The 23,924-nt window shown below is 35.4% G+C and overlaps 2 protein-coding genes and 1 non-coding gene across 3 annotated transcripts; 2 read left to right on the plus strand and 1 right to left on the minus strand.

Moving 5' to 3' along the window:
• On the plus strand, positions 1-12,648 carry LOC105420470 (uncharacterized). Its single transcript, XM_011624177.3, has 3 exons — positions 1-405; positions 1,598-1,671; positions 12,383-12,648. Exons 1-3 carry the CDS (start codon positions 133-135, stop codon positions 12,444-12,446), a joined length of 411 nt encoding a protein of 136 aa, XP_011622479.1. The 5' UTR covers positions 1-132; the 3' UTR covers positions 12,447-12,648.
• LOC148782156 (uncharacterized) lies at positions 3,642-5,993 on the plus strand. Its single transcript, XM_088868374.1, has 3 exons — positions 3,642-4,912; positions 5,030-5,148; positions 5,291-5,993. The coding sequence occupies exons 1-3, from the start codon at positions 4,861-4,863 to the stop codon at positions 5,714-5,716; spliced, it is 597 nt and encodes a 198-aa protein (XP_088724500.1). The 5' UTR covers positions 3,642-4,860; the 3' UTR covers positions 5,717-5,993.
• A 1,990-nt stretch (positions 12,649-14,638) lies between the features above and the next one.
• On the minus strand, positions 14,639-14,710 carry TRNAP-AGG (transfer RNA proline (anticodon AGG)). Its single transcript has one exon. It is a non-coding gene; the product is annotated as a tRNA-Pro (tRNA).
• Between the last annotated feature and the right edge of the window lie 9,214 nt (positions 14,711-23,924).

Genomic DNA, 23,924 nt, shown 5'->3' on the forward strand with positions numbered 1-23,924 from the left:
TTTGAGATAGAGAGAGATATTTAGGATTTGGGATATAGGGTTTATCAAAGCAGCTTTAGGGATTAGGGTTTAGCAGGCTAGAGTTAAAGCATTAGGGTTTAGCATTAAAGAAATTGGAGAAATCGAAACCAAATGGCTTTCGTTTCAATGAAAAGAGCCATGGTTTTTCTGGGTCATGAATTTACGCAGAAGAGATGGAATCATTTCTCCATCTCTGCGCCCTTATCTAGGGCAGTCGATCTTCCATTTGATAATATTCCAGAGGATTTGGGTCGGTTTAATGTGAGAAAAACCCCATTTTTATCAGAAGGAAATTCACATTATAAAGATTTATGCCCCAAAACTGAAGCACCCAATATATCTCCATTTGGGTCGATTCAGCTCATGGCTGTTCCCAAGAAAAAGGTACTAACGATCATTTATTTCAATATTTCTCAGAATTTTCATTCTTGTGCATCATTTTTTTGTAAATTTTTTTTATCAGAACATTTCCCGTGGTTTCCATACGATCCTGAAAGGTGGCTATTACTGCTTTACTATGGTGTAGTTTCTTAGTTGTTTCAGTTTTGGAGAAGACCTGGGACCCACAATTAAAAAGGAACATTGTGTTTTTAGTTTCTTTTTCCCCTGCAAATGATGTAATCAACATCCGGTATTTCAGAAAATTTTTTTTTTTCTTTTTTTTTGAGAAAGATTACATCAATTCGGAATTTTTTAAGGGTTATTTTTTACTGTGTTTCGATTACATTTAAGAGAAATTAGGTGCGGCGTGGACAGGTGATAAGATGAGAGAAAGTAGACTTAGATAAGCTTGCCATGTATGTGTTTTGAATACATTAAGGAGAATTTAGGTGTGGCACCAACAGGCGATAAAATGAGAGAAAGTAGACTTAGGTAAACTTGCCATGTGTGGTGCATATTCAGTACAATACCTTAGGAAGTATGTGTGGTGCATACTCAGTACAATACCTTAGGAAGTATAAGTTAGTTAAAGTGGAAGGCTCATGAAGGGCAAGGGTAAACTTAAAAAGACATGGTTAAAAGTACTGAGAAAAAAGATATGGGGCTTATAGCCTCATTAAGGGTATTTTTCTTTTAATAGAGTAGAATGACGGATCAAGACTCATGCAGCCGACTCCAATTAGTTGGAAAACGGTTTTGATGATGATAATGATGATTTCTACTTTGTGTTTTCTCTTTCACGAAGGCAATGAATTATTCATTTTTAATTTTTAACAATCACATGAAAGAATGATAAGTTCTAAGTGTAATAGTGTCTGATTTGGGTGGTCTCATCGATTTGCAACTGCTTTTTGTGCATTTAGAAAATTTGGGCTTTCGTTGTTTTTTTTTTTTTTTTAAATAAGATTTTATGAACTCGCATCATTGGATTAATTTTGGGCAAACATGCTGATTTAACCCAAAAGAAACATAATAAATGTGTTCAATAAATTGGGTGTGCATGCGTCTGCATGCGATTGTAAACTATAAATTGGATATGCATTACTATAACCAATTTGCAGTGGAACTACAATTGTTATTTGTATGTCGATCTTTCTTTCGTAAGGCCCTTATAATGGGGATGACCAATGTGCAGGTAACACCACATAAGAAAAGGATACGCAATGGCCCGAAGGCATTGAAGCCTGTGCCGGTTATTATGAGATGCAAGTAAGCTCTCTCTCTCTCTCTCTCTCTCTCTCTCTCTCTCTTTCTCTAGCTCTCTCTCTCTCTCTCTCCATGGAGTTCGGACATATATCTGATGTGTTTGTATTCTTTTCTTTCTCCCATAAACCTTAGAAAATCATTTATAGATTTACTTCATGCACTTGTTAGCTGTTTTACTCCTTAACTGCTGTTTTTATATGCTCTCATGGACTTTTGCAACGAGGTCTTTTTTATTTCTCACATTACGTGCTATTATGCGGAACCCCAAATAGTTGAGTTAAGGCTAGGATTATAATGATGATTACCTACTATTATGAGTTGTTATTATAATTTATATTTATTTGTGTATTTTTTTCATATACATGTTCTTATGAGCTGTTTGGAAGTAGAGGAATATGTGGGACAAAGTAAGAAGAGGATTGCAGCAAACCTAGAGATGTGGATTGTGGTCAAATAACTTAAATTGTCACTCTTTAGCGTGGTTGTAAATTTAACATAGACATGCACTTTGTTTAGGTTTTCTTTTGGAAGGCTAATTCTTTTTCTTATGCAAACATAATACACTAGATTGCATCAATATATGCTGTGTACAAGGCTTACAGCTCAAGTCGTTGAGGTGGTGCACCCCCCCCCCTCTCTCTCTTCTTCTTCCTTTTTTTTTTGACGAAAGGAGGTGGGTGCCCTTTTGAATTTTTTATTTATCAAAGTTCCCACTTGAGAAATGAGAGTCAGTGATCTTATTAGCATCTCTAGGGACACAAGTGGAAAGGATTATCCATGAATCAATAATTTCAATGATATCAAAAAATTTGCTTTCCTCTTTGGCATTGCTGATGATGTTCAACGAATGGCCCTTGGTCATGAGGGGACATAAGAATGCATAAAGAATACTCTTGGTCCAGTAGGGAGTGCTTTTGCCTCATTTCCTTGGTTCCTTGTTCCCTACATATTGGATCGTTTCTGGTTTTGGACTTCATGGCATCATTAAGATATATCACTTAGTTAAAGTCAATGTTTAAAAAAACAATCCGCCCGGCGCCCAGAAAAAATTTCTGCACGCCTCGACCTGGGGCCCCAACACGGGCGGCTATATCTGGGCGGGTGGCCCAGCACAATTTACTTTCTTTTTTATTTTAAACTTCGCCCAAAAGGGCAAAGAGGGTCATTTTGACCCCCAAGTTTGTATAAAAGAAGTTTAGGGGTTTATTTTTCAACCCCAAACTAAAAAAAAACAAGAGACCCTCAATCTTAAACTTATTTAGGAGAATCTAAAGCAATTGCTGAAAAAGTACTTCTTGTGGATTGAAAAAGTTTGTTTTTCTGATTGAAATTATTTTTAGGGTGCTATTGGTAGTATATTAGAAGATTTTTGAGCTGATTCGTAGCTCGATTGGGATAACCAACATTGAAGATCAGAGATTAGGTAGAAAAGGTCAGTCTATAATCTTTATTTGAGTTTTTTTTTGTCAATTTGAGATGTCTTCTACGAGGTCTACTAGGGGTGGAGATCCGGGATGGAAATATTGTGTTAACCCTGATAAGCATGAAAAAAATAAAATTATGTGCAATTTCTGCAGGCATGTTTCTAATGCCAGCGTAAATAGATTTAAGAAACATCTTGCAGGTATTAGAGATGATGTTGTCCCATGTAAGAAAGTCCCAGATTTTGTAAAGAAAGAAATTTTGGAGTACATTGAAGCTGAAAAGAGTAAAAAAGTTGCAAAAAAAAAGGATATAGCAGAATTAAAGTCAGGGGTTCATATTTTTTATGATAATATTGAAACTGAAGAAGATGATGATGAAGAGGGGGAAGAAGAGGTAGCCATGGTTGGTACTCAGAGCTCTAAGATCAATAGGGCTTTTGGGTCTAAGAAAGCTCGTACAAGTGGGCCTATAGATAGTTTTTTTACACCTAGCCCTGAGATAGTAATTGAGAAAGGCATGGGGGAAAAAACAAGTGACAATTGAAAAGAGTTTTAAAAAGGAAGATAGAGTAAGGGTGATTTAGTATATTGCTCGGTGGTTTTACCATGCGGGCATTTCTTTTAACACTGCTTGCTTGAATAGCTGCCATACAATGTTGGACGCACTTGGGCAATTTGGGCCAGGTTTGAAAGCTCCAACTCCTTATGAGATTGGACAGCCACTACTGAAGAAAGAAGTCGAGTTCACTAACGAATATCTCAAGACTCATAAGGAGGGATGGGCTAAATTTGGGGTTTCTTTGATGACAGATATGTGGAGTGATAGGAGGAGTAACATGATTTTATTAGTAAATTATCCCATAGGTACAGTTTTTTTGTGCTCAATCGATGCTTCCAATGATGTTCATGATGCACTTTATATATTTTCTTTCATTGATAAGGGCATTGAGGAGGTTGGGGAGGAACTTGTAATTCAATTGGTCACAGATAATGCTGCTCTCAATCTAGCTGCAGGTCATTTGCTTCGACAAAAGAGGCCTCGCATATTTTGGACTCCTTGCGCTATACATTGCGTAGATCTTATGCTTGAGGCAATTAGTGAATTGCCTTCTATTAAAGGAATTATTTTTAAGGTTAAGGAGGTTACAATCTTCATATACAGTCACATACATACCCTTAGCATGATGCGCAAGTTTACAAAAAAGAGAGAGCTTGTGAGGCCTGGGGTCACTAGATTTGCCACTGCCTACCTTAGTCTACAAAGCATGTATAAGAGGAGGATCGTATTAAGGTCTATGGTTACTTCAGAGGAGTGGAGTGGGTGTAAGTGGTCTAGAGATGCCAAGGGAAAGAAGACATGAGATATTATTCTTTCGAAATATTTTTGGCATGGGGTGAAGCATGCGATATTAGTATTTCTTCCTTTGGTGAAGGTCTTGCGCTTGGTTGATACTGATAAGCCCTCCATGGGCTTTATATATGATGTAATGGAAAGGGCTAATAATGAGATTGCAGAGAATTGGGCAATGATGCAGCGAATTATGCCCCAATTTGGGAGATAGATGACAAATGGGATAGGCAGCTCCATAGACCATTGCAAGCAGCGGGGTACTATTTGAACCCCAAATTCTCTTATGCAGATACAGATATCGAGTTAAAAGGGGTAATTATGGATGGTTTTAATGAGTGCCTTGAGAAATTAGTTCCTGATCCAAATATCTAAGATAAGATATCAACAGAAGAGCTAATTTTGTACGAGTATTCTTTGATGTCATTTAGGAAAGATATGGCATTAAGGCATAGAAACAAAGACGAACCAGGTAATATTATTTGACTTATGTAATTTTGTTTTATAAAGTATAAATTTATAATTTTCTTTCAAGTTATGATAATGTTAAATACCTAAATTAATTATAAAGGTTGTCCACATATTGCAGCTCAATGGTGGAGACAATATGGGAGTAGTGCTCCAAACCTCCAGAAGATGGCTATGCGGATCTTGTGTTTGACAACTACCTCTTCTGGTTGTGAGCGCAATTGGAGTTCGTTTGAAATGGTATTTAACTATTTTACTATTTTACAATTTTACAATTTTATATGCTTTTTTTGTTTATAAGTTCAGTTTGTAATATAGATTCATAAAAGGTAAGAAGATCATAGACCCATAGTAGTTATTTACGCATTATTTTTCCTTATAGGTGCATACAAAGAGAAGAAATAGGCTTGAACAAAGGAAGCTCAATGACTTGGTGCTTGTTAGAGAGAATCAAAGGCTCAAGGAGAAGAAAAACCAGCCAAAGAAGGACCCTATCTCTTTGAAAGACATGGAGAATACTTCAGATTGGCTAGTTAGTGACCCTGGTACTGAGGAGGTCTTCCCTGGGGAGGGTTTGACATGGGAAATGGTCGAGGAGGCTTCGAGGCAAGCTTCTGATCTTAGGATGGCCACTCGAGCAACTTCTTCTGCTGGTACTTCACGGAGGGAGATAGAGGAAGAGGAGGTAGATTCAAAAGAATCTATGGAAGAAAAGGAATATGCTGATGAGGGTGATGATTCTGATGACGAAGGCCTCAATTCTGATGCAGATGAAAGCAATCAAGATGATGATTCTGATTCTTATTGATGTCTTGATTGTCTTCTATCTTCTTTTGAAGTAACTTTAATACTTTATTGCACAATTTTGGTTTGGCCTTTAGACATTTGGAGTTTGGACGATTTTTATTTAGTTATGTGGTTTGCAATTTTTTTGCCTTTTTGGACTATTTTGTTGTGTGGTTTACTAGTTTTTTTATAGTTTTAGAAGTCAGTTTGTTGATGACTTGGAGAGTTAGAGACTTGGATGTTATTATGGTTTATTTTATGGATATGGAATATGGAGAATATGAGAGTTGGAGACATTACAATAGCCTATTAGACGTTTAAATGTTTTGTATGGTTCGAAATTTTGAATAAGTTTATTCTCAACATGATTACCTGAGAGGCTGAGACATGTGATATGTTTGTATATAAGAACGTATGTTGCGAACTTGTGATATTTTCAATTTCAAATGGAATAAATTACAAAATTTGACACAAATATATGCATATATGTGCATTTGGATAGCAAATATATAAAAAAAACTAAGAATTTGCACTGTAGGGCGCCTGAGGTTCTGAGCGCCAGGCAGGCCGCCTAGCATTTTTTGAAACCTTGGTTTGAGAGTGGATTCATAGCTTCAAGTGTGAGGATGAAATTTGCCAAGCCAATTGACTTGTCGCAAAAGTTTTTGGAGAGCAACAAGATCACAAACTCGTGGTTGCTTGGATTAGATATCGTGCACCTATATGTTGAAGTGGCTATTTCAGATCCAGATAACGCAATTGCTTCACCTCTGAGCTATGGGGGATGTTCTTGCATTAAGTAAACTAGGGTTCATCTAGGAATGAATTACTCCTATTTCTCAGATGTGGGTTCTTTGTCTCTGTCAACTGTTATTGAGGTTATCTTATTTCTTATGACTCTTAGACAAAAATTGAAGATTATGAAAGAGAGGATATCAAATCAAAATGAGGAACCATGACTGAGAAACACTGCCGAGACCCAATATCAATAGCTTGCTAGTGGGTATCTCCCATTACTTTGTTATAGAATCCAGATTCTAGATCAGCGAACCCATCGATGTGATGAAGAGTCTTTAACACGTTTCTGTTGTTTTGTAGAATTTATGCATGTCTCCATTCTTATACAACTTTATCTCAAGATTAACCAAAGTTGTTCACTTCATGTACATTATGTAAGTCAGTAATTTATTGAGATACTTATTTCATTCAACTTAGATTCAATGATATCCATGATACCAGGGCGGCACTGATCTAAGCATATCTTCCCTTTAAATGTCTTCCCTATAAATGCGTAGCTTGACATTGATTTGTCTTCTCCCTATGAATGGCTAGGGTGTCTCACTTTACTCTCTCTCTCTCTCTCTCTCTCTCTCTCTTTCTCTATCTGTGAAGAAGAAATAGAAGGAATAATCAGGCAAATATTCATGTAAATATCACCCAAAAATGTTGGTTGAATATCTAAGCTTATAATAAAATTTGAAATTGGTTACTCCTTTTCGGGATCTTTGGTGGTTTGTTTGAGTCGTAACTTTGGATTGTGCTCACCATGGCTTCACGTCTTAAAATCCTATTGTTTTTAATTTATATTTCTTATATATATTGTTTGCATCTTAATTCTGCCTTGGCTGGCCCCATGTTGTTCATGTCAGTCTCAAGCCTGGGCAAAGGAGGAGGGTTATGTTAGGTAGGCAGCCAACATAGAACTTTGCCATATCTTTTCATGAGTCTTGAAAGCGGAACACGATTTGTGTAGCCAACCCTAAATAGTTGGGACACCAACATGTCTCTTTTGGAAAGGGTACATTAAGTATATGATTCATAACCACTATTGGTTTCTAAGGCACTCCAAGCATGCTTTTTAGATGCTACTTGGTTGTTGAAATTAAGAGGGATATTGCCAAATTGCTATCAATTCCCAAATATTTGAAGCGGGTGCCAAATTCTTGAGCCTTTCTTACTGAAATATGGTGTATCTATTGGAAACCAATGTTTGGTATGTCTTCATGCATTTTTTTCCCCTCATTCATCTCTTGTGGGTTTATTTCTACTTCAGCTTGATATTTAATAATGTAAAGAATAGTACTCAACTTTCATCGATTATTTATATTGGTCTAAAAGGATTGCTTGATCAACTTGCTATGGCCTAGCAAGTACTTTATCATCATCATTATCATAGTGTTTTCCCAACTTTTTAGTGTCGGGTACAGGAATCTTGATCCACCATTTTACTCTACCAAGGGCCATACCCTTAGTGAGGCCATAAGTCCCTATATCTTTTCTCCTTACTTCCAACCATGTCCTTTTGGGCTTATACCTTGCTTTTTTTGAGCCTTCTACTGGAACCAACTCGCACCTCCTAATAGGTGCTGTACTGGGTCTGCGTTGCACATGGCCAGCCCATCTAAGTCTATTTTCTCTCATCTTATTGCCTATTGGAGCCACACCTAAGTTCTCCCTAATGTATTTATTTCAAATTCTATCCCTTCTTCTCTTGCCACTTATCCATCTCAACATCCTCATCTCAGCTACACTCATCTTATGGATATGTTGTTTCATGACCGCCCAACATTTTACCCCTTTTCACAGCTGTCCTATAGAACTTCTCCTTTAGCTTCATTGGCATGTGGCGATCACACAAAACTCTTGTTGCACATTTCCACTTCGGCCCCCGAGCTCTAATTTTATGTGCGATATCTTCTTTAATTTTTCTATTTTCTTGTATTATCGACTCAAGATATCGAAATTGTACTCTTTTTGGTATTTATTGGTCGTCAATTTTAACTACTTCCTCGTCTCTACTTCTATTATTACTAAAATTGCATTTCATATATTGTGTCCGAGTCCGGCAACTACTTAAATATCAAATAAGTTTATCACTGATGAGATTGGAGATCCAGTCGGTTGTTGAATGATATCATTTTAGCAGTCTTTGTGAGGCTAATTTAGAAGCTAATACCCTGTTCATTTTGTTGTGGAAGGACATGGATTTTCGTACCGTGGCTGATTCTCCCTCAACCCCCCCCTACCCCCACCATCCACAAAAAAATTTCAACCTTTCTTTTTTTTCTTTCCTTTTTTGCAAATGTACTCCCACCTCTATCCCGTCCTCTCTGTCTCCCCACACCACCTATCCCAATGTACATCTTTGTTTCTCTGCACTCCATGCGATTAGGTGTAGGCTTCTAAGTTCTACCATTTTATCTTTGAAGAAAAAATTTAGGCCTTGTACACCTTCCTTGATTCATTAATTAACATACGATGTATTGTCACTGTTATTATTTGATGGCCTTATTTTCCCTCTACTATTCTTTTGCCTCTCTTTTGAATACAAATTGTGCTTTTAACCAACATCTATTTTGGCCTACTGGCCTTCCTACTTTAGATATTCTTCAGCAAAGTCTCGTATGCTTTCATTTTGTTGGGACATGGTCATAATTGGGTGCCACTGTTGGATTTCAGTGGTTACATTTTGGATTATACTTATTGTCAATATCTGAATGTTAGATTTGCAGGAAGCCATGGTATCCATTATTTCAATGCACCAATAAATAAACAAATTCTTCTAATATTAGACTCACACATTACTTGGCTGATTTGCTGCTTTCTCTTTCAACTCCAAAATGATGTTCCAAATCTTGCGTCACATCTGGTTGCCAAGATATCTGTACGTGTTTTATTCACTGTATTCCTTCTCATTATATTGCCAAAATGTACTTGGAAAGGATTCTCACAATTTTACAGTTTGGCTGTACATGCTTTCTTTCTTATGGGAGATTCTCCTAGATATGTTTTTTCCCTCTTAGTGCTCGAAATAACCAGGCATATTCTTCTGAATAGGAATGTTTCAAAAATATTGACTGCTTAATGTATCCACCCACATTTGTGTTTGTTAAGGACTGCCAGATCTGGGCAGTAATTTCTGAGGGCTCATGAACCTAGTGCCTGTATTCCTTGCAACCTATTTACTTTGCTGTTATAGTTTTTGATATTAGAAATCTTTTCATGTTGCAAAGCTTTATCACACATTCCTTTTTTTGTTGTTTTCTGGGTTTCTTTTTTTTTTTTTGTGGGGTTGGGGAGGCGGGGGTGGAGAACTTCATTAAGCACCTTAGAAATTATGTAGGAGCCATCAACAAAGCAAGTGCATCCACAATAACAAAACTGTCCTTGCTCTCAAGCTTGATTTTCCAGACGTGTAGGTACCTGTTTTTCACCTGTTCTCTGCCCTTATACCAAAGCAATATAGTGTGGCTGAAAGTAAATACAATCATACTATACGCTCATAATGTCACTATGGTATCTGTGATTGCTCTACCCATTTAGTACTTGCTGCTTCTTTTGAGGTTTTAAATGTGGCCATGTTGACTAAGGAGACGTAGCTCCTCGAAAGGTGTATACTTGGTTCATATAGATTCTTCTTCTTCCTGTGATAAAATTAATAAAAAGCTGTCATTATGTGTTTTTTGGCTAATCACCTTAACAGAAACTGGTGCTTTTTAACATTCTTTTATTCGAGGTTTTAGATATCTTCATGTTATTATGCAAAGGATTACTGATGCTTTTGTCACAATACCAAGTTGTACTATGTGCCATCTTCTTCATTACCTTCGCTGCCCTCTCCTTTTACCATACTTGACAGATGCTCTTCACCTATTGCTGCATTCCGAGTAAATGGTTTATTCAGGATTCTCATGCCCTTTTCAAGTTCATCCCCGTGTGATCTCTCTTAGAAATTGTTCCTTCAGTCTCTTGTTGTGGATGTGAAGACACATTCTCTTGCTAGCTCACCTTGCTTGACTTTCCCTCAGCATGACATCCAGCTTTGGTCCTGTGACAGTTATCCCCTGGTGAATATATTGTTTCTCATTTGTGATTTGCTTTAGATTATGACGGCTTTTCTTAAACATCATCAGAGCCTTTTTCCAATTATTTGGGGTTGGCTACACGAATCTTGGTCCACCATTCTGCTCTATCAAGGGCCATATCCTCAGTGAGGCCTTAAGTCCTCATATCTTATGTTGCGCTTTTGTTGAACATAGTTCATAATTTTGTTGAGCCTGACCTTGTAATCAAAGGGCAATCCTTTGTGACAGTCTATCATGTATAAGATGATTCTCCACTTCCAAAAACTTTGATGTTGTCTATTTCTCCACAGTAAAATTACTGTGGGGTGAAGATTGTTTCTAAAGTTTGAGCCTGATGACATAGTGGAGCAGTAGAAAGCTTATCTTATTTCCAAATGGTTTCGTTGAACAAATGGTTAACAGATCTTGAGCCCTGTTGTGAAGGAGTTCAAGCGATTCCAGTTTGGCACTTCACCTTACTGCTGTGACATTCATGCTTCTCATGCTCTCGAGGAACAAAGTGAACATTCCTTCCCAAAGCTTGGCCAAGCAAGGCACTCATATAGGACTTGAACACTTTAAAGTTTATGACTTTGGACAAAACATGATGGTTCTAAATGGTTCTAAGGAAATATGAGTTTAAATAAATATAAAAAAGGAACAATTTTGCTTTATATAAAGGTTGGTTTACGATATAATTTGAATCTTAGACAGCTCGAAGGGTCAAGGGTATCAGAGAAGTGGAATTCCACAAGAAGTATGATTTGGAGTTGGTTGTTTATCTTGCTAGAGATAGCACTTTCTTGTCTTCCGTTATCTACCTGGGTGCCATACTGCTAAAATTGTGCTTCGGTTATTTCCTTAGGCTCCATATTGGGCCTTGGACCATGCATGTTCTTTAGTCTGCTTCTTTCAAATTTCTGAAAAAAATTCTACAAGGCAATCTCAGTAGAATGCACCATTGAACCCTCTTTTTGAGGTAACAGATCAAATGTCAAACTGTTTAAAAGGGTACCTAATGACTATGATAATACCGGGGAGTCTGAAACAAGGAAATTCATTAACCTGTGATTTCTTTATTCTTGATTTGATAGATTGGAGAATAGCTGTAGATGGTGAACTTTTATATGTGAAGCCCAGTGTTTGTTGGGTGACCCCACTATTAAGTGTCTTAAATCCAGTACGAACTTATGGGGGTGCTACATCAATTGAATCTACCACACCCCCCAATAAAAAGGCCCCTCAAATGTATCATTTTTGCCGCACCATTTCATTTCTACACTGGTCCACCTAGAAGCCATGGTAATCAACTGTAGCTTGCAACACGCAAGAAATATAAATTGGAGTTTATATCAGTGTTATCAGATACGCTTCACTTCCGCTGAAGTCTTGTGTGTTCTACATCCGAGCAGGAGCGAAATGAATCACTCCCCGATATTTCAATATGTTAAATATTGATTCCAAATATGCCCCAAACATTTTCATAGTATGGTAGAAGTACCTCAACAATAACAAAAATTATGTGGAGCGACCTCTAGGATATCCGATATTTGGAAAATATACCTTGTGTACATATATTATAAAAATGCCCAGTGTCACTTTTTTTTTTTTTTTAAATTTTGTTTTCGTAAAATATGCATAAGGGCTTCTCTCATATCAGCTGAAGAGCGGAAGGGCTGCCCTTCTCGGCTGTCTTGGCTGAAACGAGGTGCCCTCCAAACCAAATCTGATAATTGATTGTTGGTTTATATGTCTCACCAATGTGCGTGTTTAATTTGATAGATACCTGTGAGGTCTGTAACTTATTCTTTGGCATGTGTTGTTTCTCTGAAATTGTGTTGCAGGAGTTGCGGGCGTGTTAAGCTACCACATTTCTTTTGCTGTAGTGGTGATAGGGGAACCAACTAGTCGGATTAGTCACCATGTCGATTGCCATTGATGGTCTTTTTTGGGGGGGATTTACTTTGTACTTCTGTTTTTTGTACCGCTTTTAAACTGGAAATCTTCTTGCCATTTTTAAGCTTCATCTGGGTTAAGAAATTTTAGTGGTTAGATTTTGATTCCTATTTCTGTGTTTTTTCACTTAATGAAATATAACAAGCTTGCTAAATTTTGGATATTCGACCCTAAAATATCAGATTTAAGTTACGAAAAGGAAGCTAAATGCATGAAATATGTAAAAGTTGGTGATATGGTAAACAAATGACTCAAATTGAAACGATCTTGCAAGAATGACACTACAAGATGATGAAATTTGACCACGTCTCTAAATTGTTGCATGGGAAATTTATCAAATCGCGGGATCAAACTGTTTAACATTCTCCCATCTTTTTCTTATTTTATATGGTTTCTGAAAGGCATAATCAGGAGATCATCACTAGCCAAATATGGAGGGCATTTTCTACTTTTGCCCTCTGTTCAAAACCCATGACGACGGAGAAAACACATCCACTCCAAAATCCGCCCCATTGAAGCTGCACATGAAGCAGCCGTAAGCTTTTGCCAGAAAAATTGGAACTCAGAACCATAACATCAGCGGTGATGATATCAGAAGGTGCTATCTGATGGGTAATTTGAGTATGTTATGGATTCATGTGTTTATTAAAAGAAGGGAATCTGGTTTCATAATGGGACTTCAGATTTTCTTCTTATTTGAGTAAGAATATGGTTCTTTTGGCTTCTTGGAGGGGCTCTGTCTCTTGGGGTAAGTCAGTTTTAGAGAAAACGTAGTGAGTTTAATTGATTTTCTCTGGTGAAAGAAATTCTAGTGAGAGAAACGGTGTGTCTTGGTTTGCAAGGATGTCAGGTGTGTAGAACTTACTGCAAGCCCTACAAGCTTTCAATGTTTCCTGCCAATGCTAAAATTGAACATTCAATTTGAGAAGGTAGGTACATATCGGTGTAGGCATTAACTTTTCAAATAATAATAAATAAAATAACATAAAATAAAATTTTGAACACAGATATTATCAAAGGGTGTCTTTTTCATAAAGCATAGGCTTAATGAAAACAAAGTAAAGCTTCACCACATCATTGTCCGGAAAGTACGTTCAGCATTGGAAATCTTCATGGTGGCTTTAAACAAACACTGGTTATAAAATTTGAAGCTAAAGAGATGCACAAATCTTGTAGATCCGTGAACACTTATGTTTATGGTGAAATGGGTGGTTTAGATAATGCGTCAGAATATATAATATTTTTAGGAGTTGAAATTTTTTTTTTTTAACAACCATAATAACTAAGGCCGAGATGATCAATTTGAAGTTTTTTCAATGCAAGCAGTGTAATTTTCAATGAGTTTTGAGGTGAGGGTTTACTTACTTTGATAGAGCTGCCGACCTATCAACATTTTCTTTATCCAAAAAGATTAAGGATGTAGTTTATATAAAGCCTTGGCCTTTTTTAAAAAAGGTAAAGCCTCACCTTAGAACCATGTCTAGAAAACACTTCGAGCATGGGAGAAAAATGATTAATAACCTAAAATCTATTTCCACTATTGGTTACAAAATTGTTATATAAAAAGTGATATAGATCTCGCAAATATGTGGACACTTGAAAACAGACGTTCTAAATAATGTGTGGTAATATACACTCTTTTTATAGTTTACAGTCCTTATTTTTTCACATTGATAAGAAATTTGAGGTTTTCCCTATATAGGGACTATAATTTTAAAAACTAAAAATAATAATTCTAGTAAAAAAACATTTGGATCGTTAGTTTTCATTGTTTTTAGATGGAACACCTACTTGCATCCATGGATGCTTTACACTTTCCTGTTTTTAGATGGACCACCTACTTGTATCTTTATACTTTCTTGACCGCATATGTAGAAATGCGGTCCAACCTGCATGAAACAATTTTCCATAATATAAAAACTTAGCATCTTTACACTTTCTTGACCGCATATGTAGAAATGCGGTCCAACCCGCATGAAACAATTTTCCATAATATAAAAACCAATTTCACATAGGCATAATAATATTTTGACACTTTCTTGACCGCATATGTAGAAATGCGGTCCAGCCCGCATGAAACAATTTTTCATAATATTAAAAAAACCAATTTCACAAAGGCATTTAATATGTTGAAAAAAAAAAGTGGGGCGTTCCGAGAATTGAACTCGGGACCTCTCGCACCCTAAGCGAGAATCATACCACTAGACCAAACGCCCTCCCAATGTTCGATTGGAATTGTTTTAAATCCACATAAAATACTAAACAGCAATTCGCCTTGGAAACTTGTTATTGATCACTGATGTTTATCACTTAGTAGGGGGGTAATCCTACCCCCTAAATAATTTTAATGTTGTGATAAATTTCGTATATGAATCATATATAAATGATATCGTTGTTATATTTTCTTATAATTATTAGCAAATTTACAAAGTAATTATGATAATCGTTATATTCCATCCAATATAAAGGAATAAGTTTATATAAGTGCGAGGCTCTAAACAATCAAATTAAGGCGCACATCAAAATTTCAATAGAAGATGTTGTTTTGATGCCCAAAAATCCTCAAATTGATCATCCCGACCTCAAGATGCATAAAGATGAGAAAAAAATGGATTTCAAGTTCTGGAAGTAGTGCGTCTTGTAATGCATTTTTGGATCGTCTATTTTCAAGATTTTCAAGATTTCAGAGTTATGCTCGATCTACACTATTTTTTAAGCATTAAATTTTATAATTCAAGATGAAACATATATTTTAAGGTTTTCACAAAGCTTTCCAATATTGAAACCACATTTCTAGACACTATTTGAAGGTATGATGTACTTTGATTGTTTAGAGCTTCGGCCTTATACAAATTCCACCCATATATAAAAACTAACATTACCAATAAACTATCATTGTAATAAATTTGACCTATGTTACAAATTATATTTATAAAATTTTCCATATAATATTATTGTATAATATAAATGTTATGATTATAATATATTATTAATAATATAACAATAATCTAATTACAATAATGTAAATAATGTTATAATTATAATTAGAGAAAATTACATAAATATCTATTATACTTTGCATTATTACAGATTTATCAAATAGTTTCCGTTATTACGTGCATGTCCGTTTTTTACTTTTTATAATGCAATTATTTAAAAAAGGCAACTTTATCCTTTTTCGAATGTTGAACAATCGAATTGGAGTTTTCGGATGTTGAACATCCGAAAATAGGCGGAAAGTTTAACATTCACATTCCCATTTTCCGGTGTTGAACATCCGAATTGAAGGGTTATGTCGATACATTGTATTCCTTGTGAAAATGGTTTTGGATGTTGGATGTCCAAAAGTGTCATATTTTCAGATGTTGAACATCCGAAAATGGTTTCGGATGTTGGACATCCGAAAATATGACATTTTCGGATGTTCATCATCCGAAAATGGCTGCGAAATTCCAGAGACTTTATGGAAATTCAAAGTCATATTTTCGGATGTTGAACATCTGAAAAACCTTTCAATTCGGATGTTCAATACTCGAAAATGGGAATGTGAACGTTAAACTTTTGGCCTATTTTCAGATGTTGAATATCCGAAAACCCTCCAATTCGATTATTCAACATCCGAAAAAGGGTAAACTCGTCTTTTTTAAAAAATGGCCTAAGGTAAAAAACGGACATACATGTAATAATGAAACTATTTGGTACATTCGTAATAACGCAAAATATAATGAATGTGTATGTAATTTTCTCAATAATAGTATAAGGAGTATACTTACATTACGAATGATAAATACAATATTATTAATATTTTAATTATTATGTATTTATATTATTAATATAATATATAAATTATAAACAAATAATCTATTGTCAAAGAATAGAAGAATAATCCATTTATGACCATTATTGAGAGAGGTAGTCATATTCTCTAGTCACATTATTTCTTGGACCTAATTTTTGTGGGGCCAACCCTCTTAATAAATCTATTTTTGAGATGGATTTTAAGCCTTAATTTTAAAGGACATGTAATCTCTAATACGGAGATTATGAATATGAAAAAATAAATAAATTTTTAAAATTGGAAATAATAATTATAGTAAAAAAACATTTGGATCGTATGGAACACCTACTTGCTTCCATCTTTAAAGTGGATGCTTTACACTTTCTGAACCACATATGTGGAAATGCTGTCAAGCCTGCATGAAACAATTTTTTTTTTTTTTTATATATTTCTATCACTATCAAATCAAATGGGTGTGGTTTGCATAAGGTTGCAACCTTAAATAATCAAAATAAGGTGTACCTCTAAATTTTGGCATGAGATGCAATCTTGGTGTAAAAAATTCTTAAGATGGTGTGAAAATCTATTTTTGTTTAATTATGAATTTTAAACTCCAAAATTAATCAAGCAGATCTATAAACAAATGAAAATCTTATGAGATTTGTGTGTGAGAGGCAATTGGCTAGCTCAGCTCGTCAATGGGCGACCATATGGGCTACTGGCCCATGCTCATGTTTAGCCAGGTCACGCTACCCTGGGGCAGCCACTTAGCGAAGCCATCCAAAACTTAAAACTTGAGACTTAAAATTTGGGAGGGAGAATTTTCTCTCTAAAACTTAAAATTTGAGATTGTTCATCTCTCTAAGAATTTTCGGGTAATTTCTCTTTATAAAACTTAAAATTTGAGAAAGTTTCTCTCTCTAAAAATTGTGAAGTATTCTCTCTCTAAAACTAAAAACTTGAGATAGTTTTTCTCTCTAAAAATTTTTAGATAGTATCTCTCTTTAAAATATTTTTAGATATTTGTCTCTCTAAAATTTGATATAGTTTCTCTTTCTAAAATTCTAAGTTATTTTATCTCTAAAACTTAAATTTGATATAGTTTCACTCTAAAAATTTTGAGATGATTTCTCTCTAATTTTTTATTTTCCAATAGTTTCCTTCTCTAAAACATAAAATTTCATATAGTTTTTGAAAGAATGACTCATGTGATCTAGTTGGAGTATATAATAATAAATTTTTTTTTTTTCTTTTCTTCATGGCCTAGATCACCTACAAGTACTCATTTTAGAATATAATAACTTCAAATAATACGATAGGATCTCAAGAATTTGAAGCCATTCAAAACTACACTTTTCATTAACAAAAGAAGAAACACAACCTATGCTTGGAACTAAAAGATATAATAAATAAATATGGAAGAAACAAAAGAAAGTGGCGGAGATTACATTAATCGGGTTTCTTACATCCCACTCTGAGTCACCACCTTCCAATGGCGTGGGATCTAATGATCAACTGAGAAAGCAAGTTTGGGCAAGCCACACCAATAGAACATGAACCACTTTGATCACAAACTCGAACTCTAGGTGAATCCCCTCAGCAATTTAGTTTGAGAGAAATGTGTTTCTCATTTCTACTACAAATCTATAGTCTAAAACCCCAATGAGAGACACCATGACAGAGTAGAGAGAACCACCATGAGATGAGAGAGTGGGGCGTGCCCCTTTTGGTCTCTTGAGAAAGACATGGAAACTTTCTCAAGTGAGAGAGAGAGATTTTCCCTAGAGTGGGGTGTGCCACCCCCTTAGATGGATGAGAGAGAGATAGAAATTTTTGGTAAGTAATAAGGTATAGAGATTTGAGTAGGGATTAATCCATTTTTACAGTGCTTGAACAAGATTAAGGTTTTCCTTGGCTTACATCTCATGTGAGATTGAATATGCACCATTGATATTGGGTAACTTGTGGGGTGAGAGATGTGAACCGTCCATTTCATAGATGGGCCATCAATGATATATGGAATGTGCTAGAACCATTATCCCCTACTTCATATGCTATTTTCCCATCAATTAGTTCAAATAACAAATTAATATATGATAATATTATTTTTTCTTATTTTATGTTCAAGCCTTCTCACACATACTAAAAATATGATTCAAAATCTCTACAATGCTCAAACTTACCAAATACATATTTCTTATCCTACAAGACAAGAGCTTGTGCTATTTAGAAATGGCAAATTACCTAGGTGGGACGTGCCACCCTTTGTGGCACATAATGGGCCCCACCTAATTTGTTGTGGTGGGCCCAAAGGTCCTAATGGGCCTCTCATAAAATTATAATATTTTTATAATTTTACAAAGTTATTATTTGAATATTTAAATAAATATAAAAATCAATATCTCTATTTTCATAAATCCAAATTTGATAAATAAAATATCCAGAGATTTAGAAAAATTCAAATAACAATTCTAAAAATTATATATTATTAAAATAAGCAAAATTAAATATTTTGATGGGAAAAATATCCATATGATATAAGAATAAATGTGCACTTCACCTTCAACTGTGGACTATGGACCACACATGCTTTCTCAAACCGACCCGGCATTGCCTAATCATTAGTGGGTCACTAAACTCTAGCCAATGGGCAAGGGGTCACAATCTCAGTTTATGGATTTTAGGTTCTCCCTTGATGCAATCCATAGCTCAATGGTGCATAAGGGAATATCTCACACATGTATACGCTTCACCTTAGAAGGTGACTCACTTTCTTGAAAATCACTATCAATGTGCATGCCATGTGATAACATATGGATGAGGCTTTGGCTCATCATTAAAGGTCTCCATAGCACAAAAGGGTCACACAATCCATCGATTTACTCATCTGGGCATACTCCGACCTCATCAAGGGATGATCCATCATAACCCTCATTGGTTTAGTTTTATATTCCAACCAGACTAACCTAGCATGTTGAAAACAGTCCGGTATCAGCAAACATAGTTTGCTTAGTATGATCCACAAGAGACCACACTCTCACTGAGTTCATGTTTCACTATTTATAATCACTTTACAAGCACTCATAAGTCATTTAATGACCACATTCACCCAACAATTTCTTTCTTTACTTTCTTTCTCGTAAGGCATTTAATGTCTCTATAACAGGGAAATCTAACAAGAAATAAATTTCGGAGTGTAAAAACAATGATACAGAAATACATTTCAATCCCAGAATTAGAAGAAGAGTATTTTTTTTTCTTTAAACCCATAGCGTCCTTATAAAGAGTAAGAGAGAGATTCAATGATATTAAAGATTTATGTAGCTAGAGATTCAGTGTGAGATTCAAATTTTCTTAAGAGCATATTGTTTTTTTTTTTTTTTTTTATGCATGGAGAAGTTTGATTAATTTCATATTTTATTTTTTATTTTTGAATTTTATTGGGGTATACAACACAATATTTTGGATGGACCACTATTTTATATATTTGGGTTTTTATGTTTTCTTTTAATTAGCTACAATCCTATATTGAGGGCATTTTTTGTTTATTTTTCTTTGAAAATTAAGGAAAACATTTATAGAAGGTTGCAACCTTAACATGTAGAACTACATATGCACCTCAAAAATCCATCGGAAAAGGTAGTTTTAATGTTGAAAAACCCTTTGATCGATAATCTCGACTTATGACCATGAAAAATAAAAAGATTTTAAGTCTCAGAAATAGTGCATTTTACAACATATTATCTACATCGTCCATTTTCAAGATTTTCATTTGTTTATACTTTATAGATCTACTTGATTTTAACTATTTTTTAAATTTAAAATTTTATAATTAGATATAAAAATAGATTTTGAGATAATCCTAAAAACGTTTTACACCAAAATTATATACCATGATAAAATTTGAAGGTGCACTTTACCTCTACAGCTACGGCTACATCCTTATGCGAACTGCACCCGAAAAATAATCATATACCTTGGTTCACAGTTCTTTTATTTGCTAATTGGTTCTTGTATTTAATATTGTTGTTGTTATTTCATTTTGTGCTTCCAATAAATTTAAGATATGTTTTGTGATGTGACAACATAATAAGCTTTATTGCTAGATTTAGTAAAAGTTTTAACCAAAAAATATTAAGTATTACTCTAATGATACTAATAAGGCTATAAAATTATTGTTTAATAGCTTTAATAATCATTATCCTATATTGTGTCATCTTTGTACATCCAATTTTTTCACTATGTTTTTTTAAAACAAATTCGAAATATTCAAGATTTTATAGCTTACTTTATTTTACGACGATCCGTATTTTTTACCCGATTGTTTCCTCCAATTTTTTGAAATAGAACTGATTTGTTATTGATGTTTTGATCTACCGATATTTTATTATTCCTCAAACCCCCAACTCTCTCTACTCCGCCCTCTCTCTACCCCCAACTCTCTCTCTACCCCGTCCTCTCTCTACCCCCAACCCTCTCTTTCTCTCAGTGCCCGTCCTCTCTTTCTCTCTCTACACTCCCTCTCTCATTCTCTCTAACGCCATCTCCTCTGCCTTCTCTTTCTTAATATTTCTATTTTCATAAGATAAATATATGAGAGATATAGATTCTAAATATATGAGAGATATAGATTCGTGTAAAATGCTATTATTGCGTGTTATTGTTAGGATTCTAACTACCCGCCCTCCCTCTTTCCTTCTCTCTTCTGTTTTCATGAGATAAAGATATGAGAGATGTAGATTGGTGTCTCTTTTCATGAAATAAAGATATGAGATATAGAATGCTGTAAAATGCAGATGCGTTTAAGAGTGGCACATATTTCCCAACACCCAACCATACTATTGGGGTTTCCCCATTCAACAGCCAATGATCTACTGAGATAGAGAGAGAGAGAGCCGTATTTTCTTAAACCAACCTCATACCACTTAGAGAGAGAGAGAGAGGGAGAGAGAGGAACATAGTATTTTGCCAAAACTAACCCCATACCACCCACATTGGAGAGAGAGAGCCCACATCGTATTTTTACTAGGAAAGAAAGGCTCACAATGTACTTTTGCTATACTAACCTCGAATTATAGAGAGAGAGATGGGGTAGAGAGAGTAAGTGAGATAGAGACATGGAGGGTAGAGAGAGAAAGAGAGTGGGGGTAGAGAGAGAAAAAGAGTGATAGAGAGGGTGGGTGGAGAGAGAAGAAAAAATGCATTTGTCACGGAAGCTGCATAGAGAGATGGAAAAACAAAGCTCATTTTAAATCCAATTTAATTGACTTTTTGATTGTAGAGTTAAATACAAAAAAAACAGTGTGGGGTCTCATAATACTAAAAAATAAGGCGTTAAATATAAAAAAAAAATTGTTGGGTCTAGGGCATGATACTAAAAAATAAGGAGTTAAATATAAAAAACACAGTGTTGGGTCTGGAGTGTGATACTAGGGTGTGATACTAAAAAATAAGGAGTTAATACATAAAAAAAAAAAACAATGTAATGTCTAAGGTGTGATACTAAAAAAAATATTGAAGTAGGATGCTTAATAAGTTGATTTTAAAGGTATCTATAATTTTCAATAAATACAATAATCAAAATTAAGCCATTCCCAACATGGTATTTGGGATGGATCATCCACCCCGTCAATCCATCGTACAGCTTGCAACTATATAATATTGTTTTTGGGGTGGGCAATCCACCCCATCGATCCATGTCCACGCCATCAATCCATCTTATAATATGTGAAGCTGCTAACTATATTATATAACAAAACCATGGACACAAAGCATTCAACTTTGGCACTATGTTACTAAACTGCAAACTACTATAGACTATATTTAACTTTTGAGCTTATGAGACCATTTATTTATTTTGTACAAGAATGTCACAATCACTTTTAGTCATTGGATACGAGATCTAATACATAATAGTGTTACAATATTCAAGAAATTTTATTTTAGACTTATGTATCTAAACAATGACAGCCTCAACTACTTGATTTCAAGTTGTGACTTCTTGTGCCAAATGTAAATGATCTAATTGTATAGGTTTTCATTATACAAATGTAAATGATATAATTGTATAGAGTTTCTTATATAAATCATTGTAAACTATTACCTAGGCCATGGGCACCTGAGTCATTGGATTTTCTTTAGCTCTTTTTGGTTTAAGTGGTAAAGTACCCTTGGGAGGGGTATTGATTGTGGTAAAGTACCCTTATGAGGGGTATTGATTCCTAAACCACCGAGCTTTCACTATCTTTGGATGGGCTGAAGTCGCCTTTGAGGGCGAGCGTTGCATCAACTTGTTTATTAGTCAAGGCGCAATTCGAATTTTCACCTGAACTAAGTAGAAGTAGCCCCGCATAACAGTTTTCACCAACTCTTATCTATTTATTTATTATTAGGCTCGTTTATTTTACTTGTGGCTTCGAGGTCATCTCCCTTTTATTTATTTCTATTTTTACTTAGGTTTTCGCCATGCCCATTTTATTTCTATTTTTACTCATGGTGCTCTTTCAGGTTTTCCCCATGTCCGATTTTTTATTTTTAAACACTTTTACTGAGGCCACGCCCATCTTTTAATTTTTTTCATGGCGCCCTTTCAGGTTTTTACCATGCCCAATTTTCCATTTTGGCAATCTTACCCATAGCTTCATGACTATGTCCGTCTGAAGCTCTCACTTTTCGGATGCTCATTATGCCTAACTTATTTCTTTTTAGACTATTTTACCCACAACTTCATTGTTGTGCCCGCCTTTATGAAAGAAAAAACCTCCTCCTTGATGGTGAAGATGATGGAGGGGTTATGGTTCTAGGGTACTGGATACCATGGGTGAGATTATTAGAAAGGTGAAAACACGGATATTTTATATTTTGAAAGGGTTACAAGGTGATGAATGACTCACACGTACTCGGAAACTGGGACTCAGATGAGCCGTGACATAACTAGTGTATGAGCTCATTGGGGGTGACATGTAAAGGTAAAAGGATGGCTGCAATTCTGGGGATTGAGGAGCTTCTTTGGTGATGAAGTGATAGCATGCTTCATGCACCAAACATGACAAAATCTGGGGATAATGAGTCATACGACTCTTGACGGCTTTATCCATGGGCTGATTCACGGGGTATTATGGAGGTTTAGGTGAGTAGGATATTCCGTATGTTTGAATTGATGGGTAAAGTTTAAAGGAAGAGGTAATTACAGGTGGGAGGTTTCTACCTGACTCACCGAGGTGATGGGTCAGGCCGGTGTGGTGATTGAAGCTTCCATGGTTTTTGTGAGCCACCGGGGTTCATGATAGAAATCATATCTCGAACAACTGATGGGCTTGACTGAATATCTAAAGCTTATGCAAGGGTGTGCCTCCAATAGGGATTGAGCCTGTTTAGAAACGTGCGAGCCAGGATTTGCAGAGCCAAGGGATTAGGAAGGCTTCAATGAACTCTGAGAGGTGGATTCCCAAGGTTTAGTAGTTTTTGAATGGATTCTGGACAGATAGTATCTGTCCATTGGAGCTTTTGAGCCCCCACCGGTTAGCCAAAGCCTGGCTCTTTTTTTTTGTTAGTTTAAAGGGTTGGAATGGGGTGATGGGCTCAGAGTTTGAGGTTTATAGGGTTTGAGGGGGCCAATGGGCTCAAAGTTTTGAGTTTAAAGGGTTTGAATG

The sequence above is a fragment of the Amborella trichopoda genome, chromosome 5 (assembly GCF_054954075.1).
Source record: "Amborella trichopoda isolate Santa Cruz 75 chromosome 5, AtrichopodaSantaCruz75HAP2 v2.0, whole genome shotgun sequence".
Taxonomy (NCBI): Eukaryota; Viridiplantae; Streptophyta; class Magnoliopsida; order Amborellales; family Amborellaceae; genus Amborella; species Amborella trichopoda.